We start from the raw sequence: 26706 nt of genomic DNA, 5'->3' as shown, positions 1-26706 counted from the left end.
GTGACTCAGTTAAGCAACTGCCTCTTGGTTTCAGCTCATGTCATGCTCTCACCATCACGAGATTGAGCCCCATGCTGGGCTCTGCTCTGACAGCACAGGGCCTGCTTGGGTTTCTCTCTCTCTCTCTCTCTCTCTCTCTCTCTCTCTCTCTCTCTTTCTCTCTCAAAAATAAATGAATAAACTTAAAAAAGAAAATATTTGAGTCTTTACAGCAGAACAGGAGTAAAAATGGAGGTAAGAAAGAACATTTTGTGAATTCTCTAATCATCTTCACCTTTTATCATAGGGATAGACAATCAATATATTTAATTCATGGGGTTTTTTTTCTAAATCAAAGAAAATGCTCTATCATCTATATTTCCAAGTTATTTTTACTATCATTGGATCCCAGCATCTAGCCCATTCCTGACACAAACAAGTCTTTCAATAAATACTTTCCGATGAAGGAAGAATGGATTTGTCCATGTTGAATGAGCAGTCTATTTAATAGTCTGGCTATTTAAATGAATCAGGCTATTGGGGCACCTGGGTGGCTCAGTTGGTTAAGTATCCAACTTCGGCTCAGGTCATGATCTCACCGTTCATGAGTTCGAGCCCCGTGTCAGGCCCTGTGTTGACAGCTCTGAGCCTGGAGACTGCTTTGGCTTCTGTGTCTCCTTCTCTCTTGGTCCCTCCCCTGCTTGCACTCACTCTCTCTCTCTCTCTCTCTCTCTCTCTCTCTCAAAAATAAATAAACATTAAATGACCCCAGCTATTTGGAGCCAGTACAATTAATCAATCAAAAAAAATTCTATACCAAAAGAATTAAAAGTAGGGTCTCAAAGAGATGCTTGCACACCCATGTTCATAATAGCATTATTCACAATAGCTAAAACATGGAAGCAACCCAAGTGTCCATGGATAGATGAATGGATAAGTAAAATGTGGCCTATATATACAATGGAATGTTATTTGGCCTTAAAGAGGAAGGAAATTCTGAGTGAAATAAGTCAGAGAAAGACAAATACCATATGATCTCACTCATACGTGGGATTTAAGAAACAAAACAATGGAGAGGCATCTGGGTGGCAGTCCAACTCTTGATTTCAGCTCAGGTCATGATCTCAAGGTTCATGAGTTCGAACCCCACATCGAGTTCTGTACTGACAGCCCTGAGTCTACTTGGGATTCTCCCTCTCTCTGCCCCTCCCTCGCTCACACCGTGCTCTCTATTTCTCTCTCACACACAAAATGAATAAATAAACTTAAAAAAGGAAAAGAAAAAAAAAAAAAAAAAAAACAATGGGCAAAGGGGGAAAAAAAGAGACAAACCAGGAAATAGACTCTTAATTACAGAGAACAAGCTGGTGGTTACCAGATGGGTGAAATAGGTGATGGGGACTAAGGAGTGCCCTTGTCGTGATGAGCACTGAGTAATGCATAGAACTGTTGAATCAGTATATTGTATGCTTGAAAATAATATAACACTATATGGTAACTAACTTAAAAGGAGGAAGGAAATTCCACAATATACTACAACATGGATGACCCTTGAGGACATTATGTTAAGTAAAATAACCCAATCACAAAAAGACAAACAGTGTATGGTTCCACTTTTATGAGATACTCAGAGTAGTTAAGATCATAAAGACAGAAGGCATAATGGTAGTTGCCCAGGCTGAGGGAGGAGGAAATGAGCTATTATTTAATGGGTAAAGAATTTCAGTTTCACAAGGTGAAAAGAGGGGTGCCTGACTGGCTCAGTCAGTACAACATGCAACTCTTCATCTCCGGTTGTAAGTTCAAGTCCCACGTTGGGTGGAAGGATTACATTTTTTTTAAAAATCTTAAAAAATTAAAAAGAGGAAAAGAATTATGGGGATGGATGGTAGTGATAGTTTCACAGTAATGTGAATGTATTAGTACCACTGAACTGTACATTTAAAAATGGTTAAGATGGGGGCGCCTGGGTGGCTCAGTCGGTTGAGCGTCCGACTACAGCTCAGGTCATGATCTCACACTCCATGAGTTCGAGCCCCGCATCGGGCCCTGTGCTGACAGCTCAGGGCCTGGAGCCTGCCTCTGATTCTGTCTCCCTCTCTCTCTGCTCCTCCCCCGTTCTCTCTCTCTCTCTCACACACACTAATGAATAAACATTAAAAAAAAAAAAGAAAAAATTTAAAAAAAAAAGTAAAAATGGTTAAGATGGTAATTGTTACGTTTATTATACCACAGTAAAAAAATTCTAAAATAAAATGTCATCAGTAGGTAGAAAGTGCTTTCTGTTGCATTTGGGACTCTGACAAATGGAGCAGAGTTTAAGCAAAGATCTTCCTAGTTCTATCCTACACCAGACTTTCTTGTCTAATTTTTTTATTGCTTAAATGATATTGCAACTGATGTGGATGTGGTCATTCAGGGTCCACCCGCTGGCTCCTATGATTGCTGTCCTTGCAAGGCCAGTGTTCAAGAAATAAAGGCTACCAATATAGTAATACACACCGTAAACTCAACAATGTACCGTTTTATTTTTAGATCTTGAGAAGGAATGGCAAAATGATCCTGCTACAGCTCTCAGACTGAATGATGGACTGAACTGACCCTAACCCTCTCTTAGCATCTTGCAACATGGTACTTGGGCTTAAATCCCACAGTGTAAAAGACATAGTAGAGTGCAGGCTCCCTTCTTGGTCTTTTTTAAAAATTAACTGCTAAAATCCCTTGTCTTCCATAAACTCCATAACTACAGTCTATCTGCCTGTGCTTATTCCACAAAAATTGTGCCATAAAATGAAAAATGAAATTGAAATTTTAAATAATTGAGAAATAAATAAATGTTTTCCAAATGCCAGCACAATGACTGAATGACTATTGTTAAGGATTAGTTAGGTTTTTTTAAACAGATTCTGTCACTGGATTGTTTATTTAGCAGCACTGTAGCTTTTCTCTTTTCTCTTTCTGCTGTAGTAAGTCTAACTGACCTGGAGAAGATAACTCCTATGGCAACTAATTTATTAATAGTTTGAAAAATACCTTTTTCAAAATGCTGTGTATATGGGCCCAGCACACTTCCACTGCATGACTCTGCTCAAAATGCTGTGTATATGAATCACCTGGAATCTCAAGTGTGTGAGGTGAAAATGGAGAGGCATCTAAAACGATGATCTCCCGTAAATATGCTTTTCTCCATGTTTATTTCATTAAAAAGAAATTGTAGGGACGCCTGGGTGGCTTAGTCAGTTAAGCATCCGACTTCAGGTCAGGTCATGATCTCAGGGTTCGTGAGTTCGAGCCCCACGTTGGGATCTGTGCTGACAGCCTGGAGCCTGCTTCAGGTTCTGTGTCTCCCTCTCTCTCTGCCCCTTCCCCGCTCGCACTCTATCTCTCTCTCTCTCTCAAAAATAAACATTAAAAAATTAAAAGTAAAATTTGTATACCTTCCATAGAGCATAATCAGCCTGTCCTATGTTACTTAATAGCTATTCCACAAAAACAATTCAAGGGGAAGCCCTATTCACATTCACACTGTTCTCCTTACAACCAAGCTTATGTTTTAAGGTCATGTGGGCTACTTTCAGAAAAGATGCTCACAGACTTTTAACTTCCCTTCTTTATAATTAATAAGAACAAATGTGTTAGCATTCACCACAGCCTAGAAAATACCAGAGACTCCATTTTTTGCTGTCCTTCACTTGAAATTCCAATTTTAAAACATTTTCATCTTGCTATAATACCTGTGCAATGTAATTCCAAAGAGACGTTATTCAATTAATTTCTAAATCCCTTCGAAAGGCATTTACAGCTTAGCTTTAAAAGAGTTATAAAAATATGTTTTTATCTCTTTTTATTTATTTTTTTTTTTAAGAAGCTACCTTAAAATTCTCACAATCTCTGGAAAAAAATGTCTTTCCTCTTACCAGCAAAGACAGCATGAAATTAAAATGTATTTTTACTTTGGGAGTCAAAAAAAAAATGATGTAATATTTAAATGTTATTGGGGGATTTGAATATTGGATTCTAGTTCAAATGTGGAATGTGTACATTAAATGAATGGCCACTATTTTACTAAACTAATTCTGTTTCTAAGTACTTAAAAATTTTCTCAAGTTTCATGTATATGTTTTCTATAAATTATATAATTTAATATACCCTGCTAGCAAATGGTCTCATATAATTTATTAAATCTGCTCATTTGCTAGCCTTGCATAAATACAAGCAACAGCTTGATAAAAGAATATAGATAGTGAAAGTTATATCAAGAATTAACCTTTTACAGGGCACCTGGATGGCTCAGTCAGTTAAGCATCCAACTCTTGATTTCAACTCAGGTCATGATCTCACAGTTTGTGAGTTCGAGCCCCACCTCAGGCTCTGTGCTGACAGCGTGGAGCCTGCTTGGGATTCTCTCTCTCCCTCTCTGCCCCTCCCCTGCTCACATTCTCTCTCTCAAGATAAATAAGTAAATAAAAAGAATTAACATTTTTCTTAAGTGATATGTTCAACATTTTTGTGATTTGTGAGTTTTTTTCATTAAAAAGATTTTTTAAAAACAAAAGGAAAGTCAAGCCATCCGTATGCAACCAGTTTTTTAATGTAAAGAAATGTCTGCCCCTCCTGTTATGCCACTGCTTTGTCTTTCCCTGCAAAGTGACCATTGTTAACAGCCCTTCCCAACCTTGCCCTATGTTTAAAAATATATATCTCTGTGGAGATATTGGTGCATGGGCTCTCTTTTCAGACCATGAAAACAGATTGGTCTGTAATTAACTTTTTTCCCTGATATGCCGTCAATAACTTTTTTGAAGCAATACATCTACATGCCTCATTCTTTTTTTTTTTTAAATTTTTTAACGTTTATTTATTATTGAGAGACAGAGAGAGACAGACCATGAGCAGGGGAGGGGCAGAGAGAGAGGGAGACACAGAATCCGAAACAGGCTCCAGGCTCTGAGCTGTCAGCACAGTGCCCGACATGGGGCTCGAACTCACAGACCAAGAGATCATGACCTGAGCCGCAGTCAGATGCTTAACCGACTGAGCCACCCAGGCTCCCCGACATGCCTCATTCTTTTTTAATGGCTGCATAGATTTCCTAAAAGTGAAATTGCTGTCACAGAATATGCACATTTCGCATTTCAACTATAACAGCACCAGTAAGTAAACAAATTAGATTATTTTATGCAAATTAAGATTGTATCACTCTCTTCAAATAATTTAAGAACTAAAAATAATTTTATAATCAGAATACATTTTATGTAGCTAGTTCCTTCCATATTCTCTTCAAAATAATTCTTCACAGTGTCCCAGGAGACTGAACTTTACAGACTGCATCACCCAGTTTCCCTTGCCCTCCAGCTTCTGGTTGGGTTCAGCCATTAGGAAGCACCAGCAGGACTTCAGAAGAAGGAGGAGAGAAAATCTATACCTTTGCTGGGCCATGTTTCAGTTGTGGCTGGTTTCCTAAGGCCATAGCTCTTGTAGGCTAGCCCCTTTCCCAAAGGTGCATCTCTCACTGTGTTATACTAACAGCTCCTTCCTCTCATCCCTTCAGACCCAGGGGCTGAAACAGTTTCCTGTAGCTACTACTGCCTGATTGGGGTCCTTAACCCTGCCCACATCCCACATCCCACATCCCTGTATTTAATACCTTCATTAAACTCTTTTTAGTATGTCATCTGTTTCCTGCTGAGACCAAAGCTGATAAAGTTATCTTCAAGGGCAGTGTATCAATTAGGACTAATTAAGTATATCAGTTTCATAACAATAGCACAACAGCAATAGCAACAACAAACCGGCTCAAATAAGAAAAATGTTTCTCTCTCAAGTAAAGGACATTTAAAGGCAGCTGTGATGGACTCATATGTCAGGCTCTTGGGCTCTTGTTCCACCGTCTTCAGTAGATGGCTTCCACCACATGCTTCAAACATGGCTGAAGCTGTATCCAACATTCTCACATTCCACATGCCCACATTCCAGGCAGCATAAAGGATATACGCTCTCCCTTTTGAAAAGACCAAGAAGTTAAAGTTAAAAGAGACTTGGCCCACAACCGTAGAGTCAACTAATCTTTGACAAAGCAGGAAAGAATATCCAATGGAAAAAAACGTCTCTTCAACAAATGGTGTTGGGAAAACTGGATGGCGACATGCGGAAGAATGAAACTGGACCACTTTCTTACACCATACACAAAAATAAATTCAAAATGGATGAAAGGCCTAAATGTGAGACAGGAAAATGTCAAAATATTAGAGAAGAATACAGGCAATAACCTCTTTGACTTCAGCTGGAGCAACTTCTTACTAGACAGGTCGCCAAAGGCAAGGAAAACAAAAGTAAACATGAACCATCGGGACCTCATCAAGATAAAAAGCTTCTGCACAGCGAAGGAAACAATTAACAAAACTAAAAGGCAGCCCACAGAATGCGAGAAGATATTTGCACATGATATCCAAAAATCTATAAAGAATTTATCAATCTCAGCACCCAAAAAACAAATAACCCATTTAAGAAATGGCCGGAAGACATGAATAGACACTTTTCCAAAGAAGACATCCAGATGGCCAACCGACACATGAAAAAATACTGAACATCACTCATCATCAGGGAAATACAAATCAAAAGCACAATGAGATACCACCTCACACCAGTCAGAATGGCTAAAATGAACAACACAGGAAACAACAGGTGTCGGCGAGGATGTGGAGAAAGGGGGACCCTTCTTGCACTGCTGGTGGGAATGCAAATTGGTACAGCCACTCTGGAGAACAATACGGAGAATCCTCAAAAAAAAACTAAAAACAGAACTACCCTATAATCCAGCATTTGCACTGTTTGGTATTTACCCAAAGGACACAAAAATACAGATTCGAGGGGTACATGTACTCCAATTTTTATAGCAGCATTATCAACAATAGCCAAACTGTGGAGAGAACCCAAATGGTCAATGAATTATAAATGGATACAGAAGAGGCTGTATATGCTAAGCAAAATAAGTCAGTCAGAGAAAGACAAATACCATATGATTTCACTCACATGGATTACTTAAGAAACAAAATAGATGAACATAAGGGGTTAAGAGGAGAGATAGAAACAAACCACAAGAGACTCCTTTTTTTTACGTTTATTTATTTATTTTGAGAGAGAGGGAGAGCATGTACAGGGGAGGAGAAGAGAGAGAGGGAGAGGCAGAGAGAATCCCAAGCAGGCTTAATGCATGTCTCGAACTCACAAACCGTGAGATCATGACCTGAGCCGAAACCAAGGGCCGGATGCTTAACCAGCTGTGCCTCCCAGATGCCCCACCACAAGATACTGTTAATGACACAGAACAAACTGAGGGTTGATGGAGGGAGGTGGGTGGAAGATGGGCTACATAGGTGACGGACATTAAGGAGGGGACTCGTTGTGATGAGCACTGGGTGTTGTAAATGATGAATCACTGAATTCTACTCCTGAAACCAATATTGCACTGTGTATTAACTAAAATTTAAATTAAAAACTTAAAAGAACTTCAAAATTTATACCACACCAACTAAAACTTAATCAAATGACTACTTTCCTAGTGCAAGAAAGATTAGGAAATGTAGTGTGTTAGCTCATCATAGTAGAAAATACTCTGATAATTATGAATCATAAGATAATATTTCCCTTAAAAATATAGTAAGATCCTAAAATGGACTCTTAACTATAGAGAACAAACTGATGGTTACCAGAGGAGAGGTGGGTGGGAGGATGGATGAATGGGTGATGGGAATTAAGGAGGGTACTTGTCCTGATGAGCACTGAGTAATGTATAGAATTGGTTAATCACTGTATTGTACACCTGAAACTAATATAAATATAGTAAAATCCTGAAAAAACTCAGCTACATAGACCATCTACACATTCAAATTCCCATTAATTTAGAAAACAATTTTAAGGAACACAGCTGGGGGCGGGGAGGGGCATGTTCCCTTTCCCAGCTCTCCAAAGGCTAGATACCTTTTTCGTGAAGTTATATTAAGCAGTAACAGCAATAGCTTTATGTGCAAACATCTCAAATATGAAGTAAGTGGCATTTAGAGCCCAAGAATTCCTAATCACTATTGCTCCTTAGCTTTCTTCCAGGCCAATACTAATCAGTTAAGAGTAGTTCTCTGAGCCTGAATGTATCACCTTAAGAGAGATCTGGCATGCATGTTTCGGCTTGACTTTATGTCATAATGGTATGATCTCTTGGGTGAGGGTCCAGGGAAAGGAGGCACCAAATCATCAATTTAACTCTGGTTCCCAACCACCTCCTTTTACATTTAAGTACTTTCCATGTCTTTATTCAACTTTTTCTCCTCTAGAGGGGGGAAGAAAAGCCCTTTCATTCATCTTATATTGTAAGCACATGGAAAACGCTGAATTCAATTCTAATTCTACATTTATCAAGCAACCTTCTATCGGTGATTTCTGTCTTCACCAGCAGAGTCCTGTCAACAAGTATTTTAATTTGCTAAAGATTGAATTAACCAGTTGCATGATTGCATGTGAGTGAAGCAATAAATTTGAATTTTTTAGACTTCTCTTGCTCCTGAGAAACCAAGAGAAACCATCTAAGGTAAATGAGAGGCACAGTCTGCCTCTTTCTGTCCTTAGAAGAAATGGTTGAAAACAGGTCTACTAATGCTTCTACTCTTTCCCAGTCAATGTGTCAGGGGTAGCAGATCGTTTAGAAATTAGGGGCAGAAGCCCCAACTATTAATAGAGGCCCATTTGCCTGAAGCATGCCCTTGTTTATAGGTCTGGAAACCAAGTGAATTGACAGAAGGGGATGGGGTCCAACAAGGGAAATAGATGAGAACCCCAACTCCAACATGTAAGCCAGAAATAGCAGCATGTAGTAGAGTATTTGTTTCCACTGTGATGGCTTTAAAACATGTCTGCAAATTCTTTGATACATTTCCTATTGAGGAGTGAGGGGCTAAGTCCCCTTCCTTGAATCTGGGTCAGTCTTAGGGACTTGCTTTTAACCAAAAGAATGCATCAGAAGTATCACGCCATAACTTCCAAGTATCCTAATTCTCAGGATACTCACCCTTGGAGCCCTGAGCTGCCATGTAAGATGACCAACTACCCAGGAGCTGCCCTGTTGTGGGAAAAGCCGGGCAATATGGAAAGTCCACAGGTTGGTGTACTGGTTCATAGTCCCAACCAGTCAATAACCCACCTGTAAGTGAATTCCAACATCTGAATCACCCTAACTGGGGTCCAGAGATTAGCCATCATCATTTCCCCGTCTAAATTCCTTACCCATGGAATCTATGAGTGTCATAGAATGGCTCTTCTATACCACACAGTTTTGGGGTGGTTTTTGCCTAGCAATAGTAGTCAGAACACCAATGCTATTGAGTCACTGAAAATCTGGTTGAACCACATACTGGAAAAGCACTGATGTTTATATGCAGGTCTGCCGAAAGCTGGGTGGTTGCCACCATTGAGGCTGCATGGCATGGTGCTATGAACATGAGCTATCGAGTTAAATCTCTGCTCTGCTTCCTAAATCTCTGTTTCACGATCTATTAAACAGAAATGGTAATTCCTATCTTGCAGAGTTCCTATGCGGATTAGAGTTGATGTGTTATAAAACATTCAGCACAGTGCCTAGCAAAGACCCAGAATCGATTAAAAAAAAAAGTTTAAAATAGCAATGCTATTTTATGTTTTCATGTTTCCTGTCATTTCACTTAGAATGAAGCTTTATTCTCTTGTGAGTGATCTTACTTTATAAAGCCAACTCACCATATACAGCTAAGTTGGACAGACAAACCTATAAGAAGGTTTGGGTTAAATGATAAATATAATTAGAAAATGAGAGTGCCATGTGAAAACAAATACAGGGTTATTTAGTGCCTTTAGCTAGAAATCAGCATGTCATATAAAACTGCCATGTGGAAGAGTGAATGAACCATAATCATCAAAATGACTGAGAATTAAGAAAGAAAATTAATTCCCAAAGGAAATCACTGTAGATCTCATTAGTTCAGGGATAACCTACCTTAGGACTTTAATTAAAAATAATATTTATTCCAAATAAATGAGTGCTGACAGGTTTCTGCAGAATCCACAATCTTGGTTATGCTAAATCTTCTTATATTAAGGCAGACATCATTAATCTCATTTGAGATGCCCTCCAGTCGGACAGCTCTTACAGCACTGGGGCAATTTCTTGCAGCAGCCTTTTTATCTTCACAAAGGAGTTATAACTCATGCAGATACCTAATGCAAAAAGGTCTAGGCAATTAGAGACATCACTCTGGGATCCACACTGGCATTTTATCACGTTAGAAAGCATCTCATAATGAGTTTGTTCTCAAATGGAGGCCAGTATCTCAACACTACCATCAAATTAACAGTGGTTATTTTATTATTTTATTTACTGTTACCATTCTTGCTTCCAGAAAAGCATCAGGTGTTCTATGAAAATTCATAAAATACAGCAAGATAAAAGAGAAATTTTAACAATTCAATGAAGAAAATAGAGCAAAAGAGATAATGAGAGTGGAAAAGGTAGGAAGAAGTTGGAAGAAATCACGTTAATATCCAAAATGCCTACCATAAAGTTTTATGAAGGTACTTTCAAGCTGCCAGCTCATTGTTGGCTTTTATTTCAAGTCGTGTTTAATGATTAATTTTAAGAATTTTGTTTTGTACCTATTCTGATTATTTTTGTAGAAATTACTAATAGATGTATGCACTGGGTTGAACAGTGTTTCCCCGAAATGCACGTCCACTTCAAACCTGTGGTGCCCTTTTGGGAAATAGGCTCCTTGCAGATGTAATCAAGTTAAAATGAGGTCATTCTGGCTTAGTTTCGATCCTAAATCCAGTGACTGGTGTCCTTGTAAGGAGAGAGAGATTTGTATCCAGATACAGTGGAGAAGGCCATGTAATGGCAGAGGCAGAAATCGATGCAATACAGGGATAAGCCAAGGAACACTGAGCACTGTCAACTAGGAAGAAAGAGGCAAGGAAGGACTCTTCCCGAGAGCCTTTAGACGGAACATGGCCCTGCTGACAGCTTGACTTCTAACCTCCAGAACCGTAAGAGAATACATTTCTATTGTTTAAGCCAACCAGTTTGTTGTTTGTTATGAGAGCCCTAAGAAACTGGTAACAGTGCTTAAATATTTTTTCCCCTAAGAACCTAGGATACATGCCCAGTGTGAATATTAAGATCTGAAAGGAAAAAAAAAAAAAAAAAATGAAGTAAAAGAAACAAAATTCTAACCATGTTGCCTAGTAAGCTTTTTGTTTAAAACCTATGGCTCTCCTATACACCCTGGCTAGCGACAGAACAAATGTAAGTAAACAAGTGACAAATACTAAGAGGGAAAAGAAATCTTGGAAGCATCCAATCCCATTTAGTTTAACAGATTCTTTTTATGTGGATAAATGGGCTTTTGAAATTGTATTACCTACATTGTTAGATTCTAATTTTTCCAAAGCCATCCAGGGAGGATAGTCTTCAAAAAAGGGAAAATTGGAATACAAGTAAATAGTGCACAGGCAAGATGATTTCAGGACCACTTTAAGACTGCACAGAATTAGAGAGGCACCTGGGTGGCTCAGTCGGTTGAGCGTCCAACTTCGGCTCAGGTCATGATCTCGCAGTCTGTGAGTTCAAGCCCCACATCGGGCTCTGTGTTGACAGCTCAGAGCCTCCAGCCTGCTTCACATTCTGTGTCTCCCTCTCTCTCTGCCCCTTCCCTGCTCACGCTCTATCTCTCTCTGTCTCAAAAATAAATAAAAACTTAAAAAAACATATTTAAAAAAATAAAAAATTTTTAAAAAGACTGCACAGAATTAGAAAGTTAATATAATACCCAGAACCTGATAACTTTATGCTGGACTTTTGCAAACCAGACGAAAATATTAGTTTGCAATCTAAAGATCCTGCAGAAATGAAACTACTGCCTCATGGCCCTGGTATTTTAAGATATGGGTAGCCAGCAATGTGGTGGTGACTGGTGTCCACTCACAAAGGCCTTTTGTGAGGAGTCAGGACACTTAGCTCTCACAGCACAAGACTTGCTGTCAACACAGTTCTGAGTTACGTTCAGAAGACAATATGTGGATGTTACCGGGCTCGGGTATCCTTTCATGCCATGAAAACTCACACTCTCCGTAACTAGATCACAGACTCAAAGCCTGCGGGCCAGATCCAGTCCACAGGCTTGTTCTGTTTGTCTTGCTCAGGTATTTTGTTTTTAATTAATGGCTAGCTTTTAAAAATTGGGAGATTCCGTATGAAATTCCATATCACCAGTGGGCATGAATTTCTGCAGGGCAATCATCTGGAGCTGAATAGCAACTTCCCCCTTGGCTGGGGGGCAAGCCCCCCAGTGCCCCACCGTGCCCCCCTCCAGGAGCCCGTGGCCCTACAGCACAGGGTTAAGAGTGCGGGTTCCCGGTCCAGACTCCTGGATGTGTGACCTTGAGCAAGTGGTTTCTCCTCTGTGACCCTCAGCTTCCTCTCATGTAAAGTGGGTGTAATAACAGTGTCCATCCCATTAGATGGTTCAGGGGACTGAGGGAGTTAAAACACGTAAAGCACTTCGAGTGTGCCTGACACAATAGTGTTTGTTGTTATTTTGATTATTAATTCTTACCATCTTACCTATCCCGCTTCCCTCATTTTTATTCCTTGCCTGGCCTTTATTGTTGTGTTTTTGACTCCAGTTCCAGGTCATAGCGTTGCCATCATCTGGAGGGAAAGGAGACAGTCTACCATGCGCCAGCAAAGATTTGCGTGGTGTATTAATAAGAGCCCAGAGTCTACAGTCAGACAAGCTGGCTTTCAATCCCAGCTCTACTTCCTAGCAATATGTTCTTAGATTACTTAGCTCTCTAAAGCCTGTGTTTACTTACTTCTAGAAAAATAGCAATGAGAGATATGAATGAAGGGGAAACTAGGTATCACTTAGAGCCACTTATTAACCCCCTGACGCCACTTCATCTTATTATCCCAAAATATATGCCCAGGATAATATTAAAACTTGCATGGCCTTGAAACTAAAAACAACTCTTCTAAGATGGAAGCACATTTTTTCCCCTACCATTTCAAATAGTAGAAGTATCTAAGCATAAGACAAACGGATGGAGGCATTTCAAGTTCTTGATGTTTTCCAAAGTAATTCCCTTAACCCCTGGACAGACTTCTCAAATCATTGCCTTCATAGTGAGACAGCCACCCACAGCTTGAATTCTCTCCAAATCTTATCAAAGATTTAAAAATAACTTTTAAAATAGCACTTTAGACAGTCACATTAAACAGTTCCTGAGAACAGATGACCTCAACAGTATTTCTTAAAGAATACTTTCTACTATTCAACTTGTTTTAGGCTCTATGATTCTAAAATTTTTCATTTTTTAGAAAAAGCAGCAATGTGTTTCTTCTACACACAAAAGAAATAGAGACAGTCACAAACATCAAAGTGTTGACTCAATAGAAAAATCCTTATAAAATTATTTCCTGTAGAGAAAAGTTTCCCAAATCTCAACGATGATAAGATTAAAAAGAGCTGAATGTTAAACTGATTTTTAAAATGAATCAAGACATGCACAAGAATGATCATATCAGCTTTATTCTTAAAAGCCAAAAAATGAAAGGAAGGAAGGAAGGTAGGAAGGAAGGAAGGAAAAGGAAGAAAGAAATGAAGGAAGGAAGAAAAGGAACAAAACTTGATCAACAGTAGATGAGTAACTTGTAAATGCGTACAATAAAATACTTCACAGCAATGAAAAAGAATAAAGTACTGCTATATGTAACAACATGAATGATTTGCAGACATGATGTTAAGCAAAAGAAACAAATCTCAGAATACTGGTTACCTTTGAGAGAGATTGACTGGGAGGGATCATGAGGGAATTTCTGGGGTATTGGAAATGTCTTATATCCTCAACTGAGCTGTGTTTTCATTGTTTTATTTGTATGTAAAAATTTATTGAGCTGTATACTTAAGATTAGTGAACTTTGGGGCACCTGGGTGGCTCAGTCAGTTAAGTGTCCGACTTCGGCTCAGGTCATAATCTCACATTCCGTGAGTTGAAGCCCTGCATCGGGCTCTGTGCTGACAGATCAGAGCCTGGAGCCTGCTTCACAAAAGGCCTCTCCATCTCTCTCTGCCTCTCCCCCTCTCACACTCTGTCTGTCTCTCTCTCTCAAAAATAAATTATAAACGTTAAAAATTTTTAAAAGATTAGTGTGCTTTATCACATTTAAATTATACCTCAATTAAAAGTAAACTTAAAAAATGAATCAGGTTTTGGATGTGGATGTTTATCAACTACATATGGATCCATTAAGAGCTCTGTAGAAAGTTTGAGTTTTGTCACTACAAATAAAAATTAATATAACATATTTGTATTTTACATTGTCATTAAAATTGCCCTTGGAGCAATAGTCTTGGTTTTATTCATTAAATAATATTTTTGTTGTTTGTTTTTCAGGAAAACCTCTTCATGTACTTAAACCAAACAATCTACATCAAAGTTTGAACAATCTTGGATGCCTCATGTTTATGTACTTCCATACTATTGAGTCCTTTTTTGTTTGAGAGCTGGCTATGGGTGTAGTGAGAAGAAAATGACCTTGAAATTGTTAGATCAGTATTGGAATCCTTAGGGGGGAAGCAAATCACTCCTCCTCTCTGAATTTCTGTGTTCTTATCTGCAAAATGGAGACGATGCCTCCCTCATAGGGTTATTGAAAGAGTCCATTGAGAGAAAGTTTGTAAAACTCTTGGTACACCCTTTTTAAATGGAAACTACTGCTAAATGAAAGAGAGCATTTATCTAAGTCTTTGTTTTAAAAAGATCATGACATACAGTCCCAAGTAGCCAAGCCTCAAAGATTTACCTCCGAGAAATGTAGGAAAAGCCAAAACTTTTGCACACATATATTAACAATAGTATAATCTTTGGCTCAGTCCTGAGCCTACAGTGGGTCTTCACTTCCTCCACAGCCTTTTCTAATATCTCCTTCCTCTCTGGCCTTCCATTACTAAAACAAAACATTCCTTTGCTTCTCTCCTTAGGAGCTTCCTGTCTACCACCTGAATGTTAGTCCCACTCCAGGGCCCGGAGCCTCTGCTTCTGCCCCCAAGAGGCTGCCTAAAGCATCTTTCCACCAAGGCAGATAGTAGTTACCAATACTCCAGAAAGTGACATCTTCTTTACATTTTTTTCCAATAAAATAACTCAATTACAATTTGTGAAAAATAAACAGCCAGCCATGAATGAATGTACACGTCCACAGAAATGGAAAATAAATGTAACTGAAAAAGTCTGCTGCTTGTTTATAGTTCAGTGTGAATAAAACTCCAGCCCTAGGCTCCGTAGCAGGCACCAAAAAGAAGTGAACATTGGAAAATTCTTTCTGTGAACTCAAACTTGCTTTGGATTTTTATGGCACTGGAGGATAAATGTGAGTGTTATTTCTCACAGAGATGGTCCTATTGGCATTTAGGGCAAGACAATTCTTCCCTGTACTGTATTGCGCGGCACATGGTGAGGTGCTTAGCGGCCTTGGCTCCAGCCAGTGAGGGGAATAAAGGACGCCTTCAGGGAGGCAGCATGGTTGAAAACCAACTACAGCTTGGCATTGTCTCCCTGGGGGTGGGGGATGTTACTGCCAATGAAATGGGAACTCAGAATGTAAATTAAGTTTAGTTGCAGGAAAATACATAATTTTTTTTTGTTTGAGAGGGACAGCGCACAGAAGGTGGGGGGGGGGGCGGTGGTGGGGGGAGAGAGAGAGAGCCCATGAGTTTGTCGATGGAGCTTGGTACTCATTAACTCCCGTCTGGTGGAAGGAATTCAGGCTTGGGAGTGGGGCTGCCATGGGCAAATGTGTAACACCTAAGGGGACACCAAGCATATCATACGCACTGCAGATTTGTGTATTTATTAAACAATTTTACCGTCAGTAAAGGTATCTTGAGAGAGAGGCAGCTGTTCCCAATTTGGACAATGATGCCATACTGACTAGAGTTCAAACTCCTGACAGGGAGTTTGAAGACCTTGGGATCTATGCTCTTATTAGATGTCACGTCATTTCTATGCACCATTCCCCCATCTACCATAAGAGGACGATGTAAACCTATCAGAGGCTGGTAAGACAGCTAAATGAAAAGAAGAGAAACGCTAAGAAGAAAATTAATCCCATCTTTTAGAGAAAACGTATTCATGACACAATTTTCAATTTAAAAACAGAAATTTGGAAAAATAAAAATCCTGGGGTTAGGACAGAGGTTTCCAAACTATCTCAGTCCATGAGCCCTTAGTGCCTCAGAGCTGTTTGGAAATACCAAACAATTCTGTTTACTATGTAGTAAGGTCCAAACAACTTAAGTCCTAAAAACTCAGGAGTATTTTTAAAAATAATGCACATAGGGGCGCCTGAGTGGCTCAGTTGGTTGAGCATCTGACTTCGGCTCAGGTCATGATCTCACAGCTTGTGTCGGTTCGAGCCCTGTGTCGGGCTCTGGGCTGACAGCTCAAAGCCTGGAGCCTGCTTCAGGTTCTGTGTCTCCCTCTCTCTCCACCCCTCCCTGCTTGCCCTCTATCTGTCTTTCTCAAAAATAAATAAACATTAAAAATTAAAAAAAAATAATGCACATAAATTGAAAGAAAAATAATTTTATGTCATTTTTTAATAATCATACTTACTAACAGATGTGTTCTACTCTAGCACAGCTCGCCTTCTCAAACTTTGGAAACAGAGTAAACTCTGCTACCGGCAATTCCTGTTCCACATGGATTTCCATGGGGTACTTCCTTTTTATCATAGTAATTTTTAAAAACCTAGCTTTCCAAAGATACGCATCTTCTAAAGGAATATAGCACAATCTAATATTGAATGTGAACTATTTCAAGCTACTAGTTTGTGCAATGTCCAAAAGATGTCAAGTTTCTCAAAATTTTAAGTGTCTCATGATGCCCTCTGTGAATTTGCTGTAACATCTCATTCCTGGAACACAGCTGAAGACAAATGGATTAGGACAATGAAACCCTAGATACATTGAAAGTAACTGCAGTAAAGGTGTTTATAATGGCCTACCACTGATGGCTCTGGTGATCTATGATTAAATCTGAAAGTCCAGCACTCAAGAGCCTGTTTATTTCTTCTTGGGCACTTGATATAATGTCTTTGAAAGCGTTTTAAAAATTCTGAAGTGCTGTAACAATGGTAACTGCAGAATTAGCTGCTGAAAGAGCTGTCTACTAGAATGTAAGCTCCAAGAGGCCAGGGAGTTTTGCATCCTCAATGCCTAGAACAGTGCCTGGTATATAATTGGTCCTTAATAAATAGTTGATGAATTAATGGATAAAAGAAAAGAGGACTCATTGACATTTTGACTCTTGGTGTTTTTAATAGCTTTGTAAGGTTAGTGTTGGTCTTATGCTTTTCTCTGTATTTTCTCAATTCAGTTAGTGATCTTCCTAATGAAACATAAGTTGAGGTGTGGTTAAAGATTACGTATGTACATAGAAGTGCTCAGCAAATGACTGATTTTTTTATAGGGAGGCAAAGTAGGGTGGTGGCAAGGATATAAGCTTTGGGGTTGGACTAATCTGGATTTGAACTGACTGGACATTCACCAAATTTCTATGGGTCTCAGATTTTTCACATGTAATATGGGTATAAACATCTTAGCATATAGGACTGCTGTAGGGCTTAAATGAGAAAATGTATGTAAAGAACTTAATGCAGTGCCTGGAACATAGGGACGTATACATAGGAGCTATTGTCCCAAAACATAATTTTCACTTTACTTAGCTCATCTCATTCCTCTGAAGGTAAATTTCTGGACATATGAATAGATCGTATGTTATATATACCAGACTACCTCATGTTACATACTACCTCAGGACCTTTGCGTTGGCCTGGAGTGTTTTTCTGATAGATGTCCATTTTCTTCCACTGAGTCTTCTCAGATTTACCTTCTCGATGAGTCCTACACAGAATTCCCATTCATAATTCACAAGTCCATCCCCTTACACCTATCACCTTTTAACATACTACTTTCTATGCCATTTATTTTTTATTTATTTATTTTTTTAACCTTTATTTATTTTTTGAGACAGAGAGAGACAGAGCATGAACGGGGGAGGGTCAGAGAGAGGGAGACATAGAATCAGAAACAGGCTCCAGGCTCTGAGCAGTCAGCACAGAGCCCGACGCGGGGCTCGAACCCACGGACCGCGAGATCATGACCTGAGCTGAAGTCGGCCGCTTAACCGACTGAGCCACCCAGGCGCCCCAATGCCATTTATTTTTATTCCGCTCTTACAAGAATATAAATTCCAGGACAGGAATTTTTGTCTGTTTTGTTCTCCAATACCTTAGTGTCTAGATCAGTGCCTAACACAAGGTAGGCCCTCAATAAATATTTATAAAAATTGAATTGTTGGTTTAAATATATTTCCACTGAATCTTATGCTTTTTAGTTTGGACCCACTATTTAGTTTGTCAGTATGATTCTGAGAAATTATTACCTGCTTTCATCCTGCATCTTTCAGTGTGACCAGTCACCCACATTTCATGCGACCAGCCACACGAGGGAAAGTGCCAGGAATCCATCCCTGTTCAATAACTAGCTGTGTGAATCTTGGCGATTTACTTAGCCTCTCTGTTTCTTGGTTGCCTCACTTATAACTGAATATAAAAACCATCTCTACTCCACAAAAATCTTGTGAGGATTCAATGAGTTAATGCACATGAAGTGCTTACAATTAGCTATTGTGATTCTATTTATAGTCAAATCTAGGCCCCTCTCCCCTGTAACCCTGCTCGAGCCTCTACTGCTCCCTGTTGGGAAATTCATCCTCTCGTACTTCTTTCATTTCCCATATCTTACACATCAGGTCTGAAACTATGAGGTCTCTTCAGCTTCAACTCTTCTCCATTATTATTATGTTTTTTTTAAGCATTTGCTATTAGGCCCAAATTGCTTTTTGGATCTCCAGGTAACTCTGTCACTAACCTGTGCCTGGAATAAAGCTTTCATGTTTTAACAATGTGGGCCTAAGGAAAACCCCAGTGGAAACAAGGGGGAAATTTTTCCTCCAAGTAGCTTTATTCGACTTTAATCCAAAGCTATTTTAATACTTACTATCATTTATCACCAATAATCTACCCCATTTCATTTAAGGGGGTTTTTGTTTTTAGATTTTTAAAAACCCTGTCCCTCCTTAACATCTTGGGTTGTACTATTTTAAAGAGAAAATAATTTCAAGTCTTCTAAAACATTTTTTTTTACCGTGAAACTAATTTATAAAATCTCTAACATGTATGTGCTCTTTGAACTTCATTCTGAGGCCAGAGGAGAAGAAAATATCCTCTTCCTGGAAGGGCTACGCTATCTTAACTTGGACAGCGTAAAATCTGCCCTACCTCACACCACCAGTCTCAGGAAAAGGAGGCTGCCAGCGAACTTGGCTAAAGGTGGGGAGGTAAGAGGTCCAAAGGATTAAATTTCCAGCTCCCAAAATAACCTCTGAGCACTCCTGCCACCTCCAAATCAGGTCCTGCATGCTTCCTCATGCTGGAAGAGTGCCACCTCTCTGGCCTGGTCCCAGGAAGCCCTGTGGAGCCCTGGATGGCCCTCTGTCTCCACAGAACAGCCCCCTAAAGAGTCTGGGGTGCGCACTGTATTTAAGGTAGACATACAAAGTGCATCGCTTCTTATACTCTTATCATTCTTCACTTTCTTTAATGTCCTCTTTTTCTTCTACCTTCTCTTCCACCTGCCTTTAGACTAGTGGAAGGTCTCAGGACAGTGTTTTCCAAAACTCAGTAATGTGAGTACCACTGTCCTACATCCTTCCCCTGCACCATGTCCAAATCCCACCTGTATTATTTCTTTAAGTTAGCTCACTTTTTCAGTTACATTTGTAGACACTAGTTATTAATGTATTGCACTGTTTTAAATTTAAAACCATTTTCCTTTGCCATAAACAGAAGGTTCACATGTAGATACAATTAAAACAAAACTATATAGTACTGGAATTTTAGTTGGATATGGGGGCTTGCTTCAGGCCTTATGACTGGGTCTACTCTGTTAGGTTAAGGAATTCTGGAGACGTATTAAAGACATATTAGTAGCAGAGTGAGACTTGTGCCTTGAAATGGAGACTGGAAAGAAGACCAAAACGAGAGCAACTCTCTCATCTTCTTTTGAAATGCCATATCTACATATAACAAGCATTCCCACTTTGGGAAATATTGCTTTGTTGAATTTTAGACTCACAAAAGGCAAATAAGTTTGTGAAACTTGATAAGTCTCATTTCTTTCAAGCACTGAGTACATTATTTATTAACTGTACTCAAAAACTTGTTGCACATTTTTTCTCATTATTTGTGCCCAGCTTTTGACCAACTACCACAGTGTTTTTGCATAGGACTCCTGTGGATCACAAAATGCAGCAAGTGAATGGATCTTTGGAAGCCATCCAGCCCAAATGCCGAGGACGATTTGCCCAAGGTCACAGAGAGTGGTCTAATTTTTGTGTTCCTTGTTCCAAGGAACAAGCTATCTCGTCCCTCAGGAGTCTTCATGAAGGGCTGCCTGACTGGAGGGAAGCCAAACCTCTCGCCTCCACTGTGTTGACTACAGTTGCCATGGCAACGGCGCATTGTTCCACGCCTCGTCTTGGTGACGTCAAGATAACAGCATCCAATGGGAAAGCAGCTCGGCGTCATGCACCGCCTTTCCCGGCGGGCACCGCCTTCGCAGCCGGGAGAGAAGCGTTGACTGTGTGGGGAAGGCTGGCTCGGGTCGCGGCCGCGGCGAGTTACATCCTTTTCCAACCTGTCCGCGTCCGCCGCCGCCCGTGACGGAGCCGGGATGTTCGGGATGCTGAGCAGCAGCTTTGAGGATGATCCCTTTTTCTCGTGAGTGGGGAGGGAGGGGCGGGAGCCCACGGTTGAGCGGGAATTCAGGGATCTTGAAGGGAGCTATTTTAAGGGACAAGAGCGAGTTAAAACTCTGAAGAGGACGAGAGGGAATTTAACTCCGGGAGGCGGTCTGGAGAAGAAAAGGACTCGAGGGCGTGAGAGGGAAGGGAGAAGAGAATTTAGGGGTGTGGGAGATTGGGGAGAGAAGAATTGGGGGGGCTTGGGGGAGAGAGAGGAAGACTTGGGGGTGTATGGGGGGAGAAGATTGGGGGGCCGTGGGGAGGGAGAGGACTTGGGGACGTGCGAGGGAGGAGAGACAAGGATTTGGGGGCGTGAGGTGGGGAGAGGTGCGAGCCGGCCCCTGGCACTGGACTTCGGGTGCCCCAGCGAGTTCCCGCGTTCAGAGGTCCGCCTTGGCAGCCGCAGAGCTTTGCAGGTGACGGTAACTGCCGTTTAGGTGGAATTTCTGGTGAGAATTATGCTTAGAGGACCCTTTTCACACCTGTTTCGATCCCAAATGAGGGGCAGGGAATGTCTTACAAGATGACAATTGTTTGTAAAGGGAAACATTTTTAAAATAGCATTTTTCATAGTATGTGTTTATGAGAGCACAAGAAAGTTGGAGAGTTATGCTGTCCCTCACCACGGAGTGGTTGGAAGTTGCCATGTTCACTGTTTGGTTTGTTTCTGCTTGCTTTGTCACAAAGCTAGGCTTGTTTGTAAAGGGACTCCTTTTTCTGTCAAAGTGCAAATAGGACAGGGAAGCAGAGGGTGCATTTAACACCGCAGGTAAACAAGCATCAACCCTGTGGACAGTCCCAAGTGAATTAATGTGATGCCTTAGGAAGAAGGCATCCAGAACTTAGTTACTTCATTATAATGTAGTTTTCTTGGGGGTGGGTAGGTTGCCTGTGGGTTTTTTTAGTTCTTCCTTTGGCGATTATATAAAAGTAGTACAATCTAGTTGAATTCCCAAGACAGGATGATTTGTGATACTTTTTTGCCCAAATGTTTTGCCAGTTTGAATTTTGACTTGGTGTCCTAATTTATTTTAATCAATTAAATTCTTTATGCAACTTGGAGACATTTTTTAAGTTTAAAATGTTGACAGTTTACTACATAGATTGTTTCATTGTTTTTTAAAAAAAATATCATGGTGGCTTAAATGTGTTAGTAATATTTCAAACCAAATAACATGAAAATAATAATTGAAAGGATAATTAATGGTAAAAAAGATGAAATGATTAACATAGAAAAATATAATGATTAATATTTTATTCTAAAGATTATTCATTAAAATTAAGGAGTGTATGGATTCAGGCAAATTTATTGTGCTGTTGTAGTTAACTTGTTTGGGAGCTGTTGGGACATTTACAATTAATGTCATTTTAACAAATTTTAAATTTTGTGCTATATTATGATTTGCTTTTGTAAAAGCCTCTGAGAATAGGGACTAAATATATCCATAGATTAGTTGAGCTGTTGAAATGGTTCCTAAGTGATTGTGACAGCAGTACAATGGGTAACAGTTAAGAAGATTATGGTAGACAACTTTTGAGTTGTATTATGTCCTTGATTATATCAAAAAGAGCAATGGCCTTAACTAAACCATGAGTGTATAATTAGTACCTTCTTTAAAACGTCTCGCAAAAGTGTAATTTAAACTCTTGGGTAACTGTCTGAGCAAAAGCAATGAACCCAAGAGTCAGGGTCAGAAATAGTAACAGATCACAAATAGTAGGCATACATCAAAGAACACTCTTCTCCATGCTTAGGATGGAAAGGACCGTCAGTTATAGCTCTCCATAGACTTTTTCAAATGCAGGCAGCCGTTTCATATAAATTGAGGATAAAACTATTGTAATTAACTTTATAAAATAGATGCATGCTTATAATTTTGTTGCTCCACATTTAACTATATAAAGAGTAAACATAATTGGGTGGGTAGGGGAGTAAAGAAGAAAGAGAATGTGAGTTCCTATTTATTTCCAGTAATCTGTCATTTGACACGTCCCCTTGACCCCCACCCCAAACAAAATGAATATCCATTACTCAATATAAGTCAAACATAAGGAATTCATAAAGATGGCAGACTCCTTATCAAATCATCCACTGACCTTAACCCAGAAAGGTTCTATGCCCACCATCTTTTGTACAAATATTAGCCCTATTACTAACATTATGTGTCATTGGGGTCCTTTGTGCCAATTTAATGTCTGACATGTAGAAAGTATTCAGTAAATATTGTTTAATGATAATCTGGTGTCCTTTTACACTGTTTTGTAGTTAATCTGGTATTTAGCTGATTGCTGAAAGTATTTGCATTCAACATATGCTGTTGTTGATGTTGACACTCCCTACTTTGAACACTACCATTGTCTAAATAACCATTAGTTCAGTATCAAGGATACCAATATAAGCACACAGTCTAATTTGCTAATTATTCAAAAGTGAGCAAACAAAAAATACTTTTTGGATATAAAATTAGAATTATTAAATAATTTGAGACTGGTAAAATACTGTAATCAAATTGTCAAATGTTTAAAAGATTTGAGTTAAAAAAACGATTAAAATCTATAGTCTTGATTCAAATATGTTCATTTTAATTTTTTTAATTTTTTAATTTTTTAGAGAGAGTGCAAGAGAGAGTGGGGATAGAGAGAGAATCTTAAGCAGGCTCGTGCCCAGCGTGGAGCCTGACTCAGGGCTTGATCTCATGATCTTGAGATCATGGCCTGAGCTGAAATCAAGAGTCAGACGCTTAACTGACTGAGCCACCCAGGTGCCTCCAAATATGTTCATTTTCAATGTTTACTATAAATGGTGTGTCTTAAATGTTTCATGAGAAAATTAGAAGGAAACTTTAAAAGTGATATGTTGAAGCTTAGTGTTTTATTTGGAACTTTTTTAGGGGGGAATATCTGATGTTGCAAAACTGAAATTCAGTGAAAATTGCTGTTCCTTCTTAACTGAATAATACTTGTAATTTGGGTCAGAACATAAAAGCTGAAAACTGGCATTTCTGGCATGCAGTTTGCTTTCAAGAATGTCACTTTCCCTTCTCACTTATGTTTGCTTAATAAGAAATAGAAATACGTATGTATGGACAGGAAAATTAATTTGAGGTTAAAAGGGTTTTGGCATCTATACTGTATTCTAAAAGCATTGATTATTTAGTACAGAAGTTTACATATATCTGGTATATAGGTCTACTTTGTGCAGAAACATGAACTTTGAATCTTCTGAACTACAGAAGGAAATTCTGATCATGTAAGTCTACAAAGAACAGCTATGTTACCACATATCAGCCGTTAGATATTAAAGGCTCAGAAACAAGTTGGCAAATCTATTGGCCTTAGTTTTAATTGTAAATGTTAGCCTTTCGGGGTGCCTTGGTGGCCCAGTCGATTGAGCATCCGACTTTGGCTCATGTCATGATCTTACGGTTCATGAGTTCGAGCCCCACGTCGTGCTCTGTGCTGACAGCTTGGAGCCCGAAGCCTGCTTCGGATTCTGTGTCTCCCTCTTTCTCTGCCTCCCCACCCCCCCCCCCATCATGCTCTGTCTCTCTCTGTCTCTCAAAAATAAATAAACATAAATAATAATAATAAATAGTTAGCCTTTCCTTTAGGGCACCATATGTGTTATGACCAGTCTTTGGTCAAAGAACTCCTACATATTTTCACAGGATGTTACTTCTTCCCATCTCTTTGCTCTCAGTAAGAGCTAAAACTTACATATCTGTAATCTCTTTAAATAAAAAAAATTGTTTTGCTCTTTGGAGGTAGTTGAAGGAAGTTGAAGGCTTTGACTTTTTTTTTTTTAATGTTTATTTTTGAGAGAGAGTAAGCATGCGTGAGCAAGGGAGGGGCAGAGAGGGAGGGAGAGAGAGAATCCTAAGCAGGTTCCACACTGTCATCATGGAGTCTGACATGGTGCTCAAACTCACAAACTGTGAGATCATTACCTAAGCTGAAATCAAGAGTTGGCTGCTTAACCAACTGAGCCACCCAGGCAGCCCAACCCTGGCTTTGATTTAGTCACTGAGTTGAAAGTGAATACATTCCATGGACATTTCATTGACTGATATTTTCTTGAATAAGAATATTGTCATAAAACAGGCAATAAAACAAAAGCACCTTTCTAAATAAGCTTTTGTGAACAATGAATGTTTGGGTTAAGGTTTGGATTTTCAGGATCCCATTTTATGTTAAGACCTAACAGCTATTGTGATTTTTAGCACCTAAAAGTTTGTTCTCAGAAATATTTTAATATAGATATTTAATATAGATATTATAAATGAACTTCACAGATTTTAAGATCATATTTGATGGAATGAGACACTATGAGCCTTGAACTGAAAGGATTTCTAAGGTAGACTTTTGGGGCATTCTGTGGTTCATTAGGTACAAACCATCGAATTAGGAGCTAAGGAGCATAACATGATTATGACATAGTTGCTGGGTCAAGAAATGGCATTTGGTAGCATCTAATCATATAATGCTTGGTTTTATCAGTAAACATTGTAAAAATCCACACAGAAGTAGGGGAATACTTAAAGGATGGGAGAGGCCATAGTCGTTCCTACAACCCTTTTAACATCAAAGGCTTCTGCCACATCACCATTTTAAACTGTGCTTCTAAACAGTGGGGAAATAAAGACTTGCCTATGGAAATGTAATTAATTCTTCAAATATTTCTTAGGTTTCTATTATATGCCTAATGCTGTGGACTGTATTATAAATTTGTAGAAGTCATGGCCCAAACCCTCAAGATTCTCTTTTGAGTGTAATATGCATTATTTCTAGTGTTAAAACTTGGATCACTTGGATTTTCTTTATGGACCTGTATACCTCACTGGAACTAGGGAACATTTCTTTGTTATCAAGAGAGCAGTAACAATCTGCTGATAACTTTTTTACCATCACTGTGTATAGTGGAAGGAAGGCATTCCCTTGATGAATGGAACTGCCGTGTCAATTATCTGAGACCCATATGTTTAAAGAAAAATATATTCCTTTTTACTATATTATTGTACTGGCCAAATAAAATTGTAACTGGCCATATATATATATATATATATATATATATATATATATATATACATATATATATATACACATTCCTGAGAGAGAGAGAGTCTTAAAAACAGGAACTTATTTTGAAGTAAAATATGTTATCCATTAAAAAAAAGCCTTTTGGGGCGCCTGGGTGGCTCAGTCGGTTGAGCTTCCAACTTTGGCTCAGGTCATGATCTTGCGGTCTGTGAGTTCAAGCCCCACATCAGGCTCTGTGCTGACAGCTCGGAGCCTGGAGCCTGCTTCAGATTCTGTGTCTTCCTCTCTCTCTGCCCCTCCCCTGCTCATGCTCTGTCTCTGTCTCTCTCTCTCAAAAATAAATATTTTTAAAAAAGCCTTTTATGTTGAAATTATTCCCAATCTAAAAAAAAAAAAGAAATTATTCCCAGTCTGAGTTAAGTTAATTTTGGTCAGGGGGCAAAAATTTATTTTTCCTAGCTTGTGATAGATAAATAATATGAAGTAGAAAAAGTACATTTGATGCCAAACATCATTCTGTTTGGTTGTGGTTTGTGTTAGCAATCTTAAAAGAGGTAGTATGGCCATCATAATAGCATAAGTAAATTTTTTCTTATTTAAATGAAAATGTATCGTCATGGAAAATCTGAAAACTATAGAAGGTTTGGTAAAGGAAATCATGCAACCAAGATTTTAGCTACTATCATTTTGGTGCATTTCATTTCCATTTTCCATATGTGAAAAATATTTTCCAATATTAGAACA

The 26706-nt window shown here is 39.1% G+C and overlaps 1 protein-coding gene across 5 annotated transcripts in view; it reads left to right on the top strand.

Moving 5' to 3' along the window:
- The first annotated feature begins 20721 nt into the window (after positions 1-20721).
- The window catches only part of MLF1 (myeloid leukemia factor 1), a 36446-nt gene continuing 30461 nt past the window's right edge, over positions 20722-26706 (top strand). For 2 of the 5 annotated variants that reach the window (XR_009612158.2, XM_060639076.3), the window contains exon 1: positions 20722-20902. Coding sequence is in view for 4 of the 5 variants with exons in the window: in XM_060639076.3 (XP_060495059.1) it covers positions 20856-20902 (47 nt within the window). In the remaining variant the exon portion in view is untranslated. The remainder of the gene's footprint in view (positions 20903-26706) is intronic. The other 3 variants (XM_060639079.3, XM_060639077.3, XM_060639078.3) reach the window with 2 other exon arrangements.

The sequence above is a fragment of the Panthera onca genome, chromosome C2 (assembly GCF_046562875.1).
Source record: "Panthera onca isolate mPanOnc1 chromosome C2, mPanOnc1 haplotype 2, whole genome shotgun sequence".
NCBI classification, from domain to species: domain Eukaryota; kingdom Metazoa; phylum Chordata; class Mammalia; order Carnivora; family Felidae; genus Panthera; species Panthera onca.
This window is presented reverse-complemented; position numbering and strand designations above follow the sequence as displayed.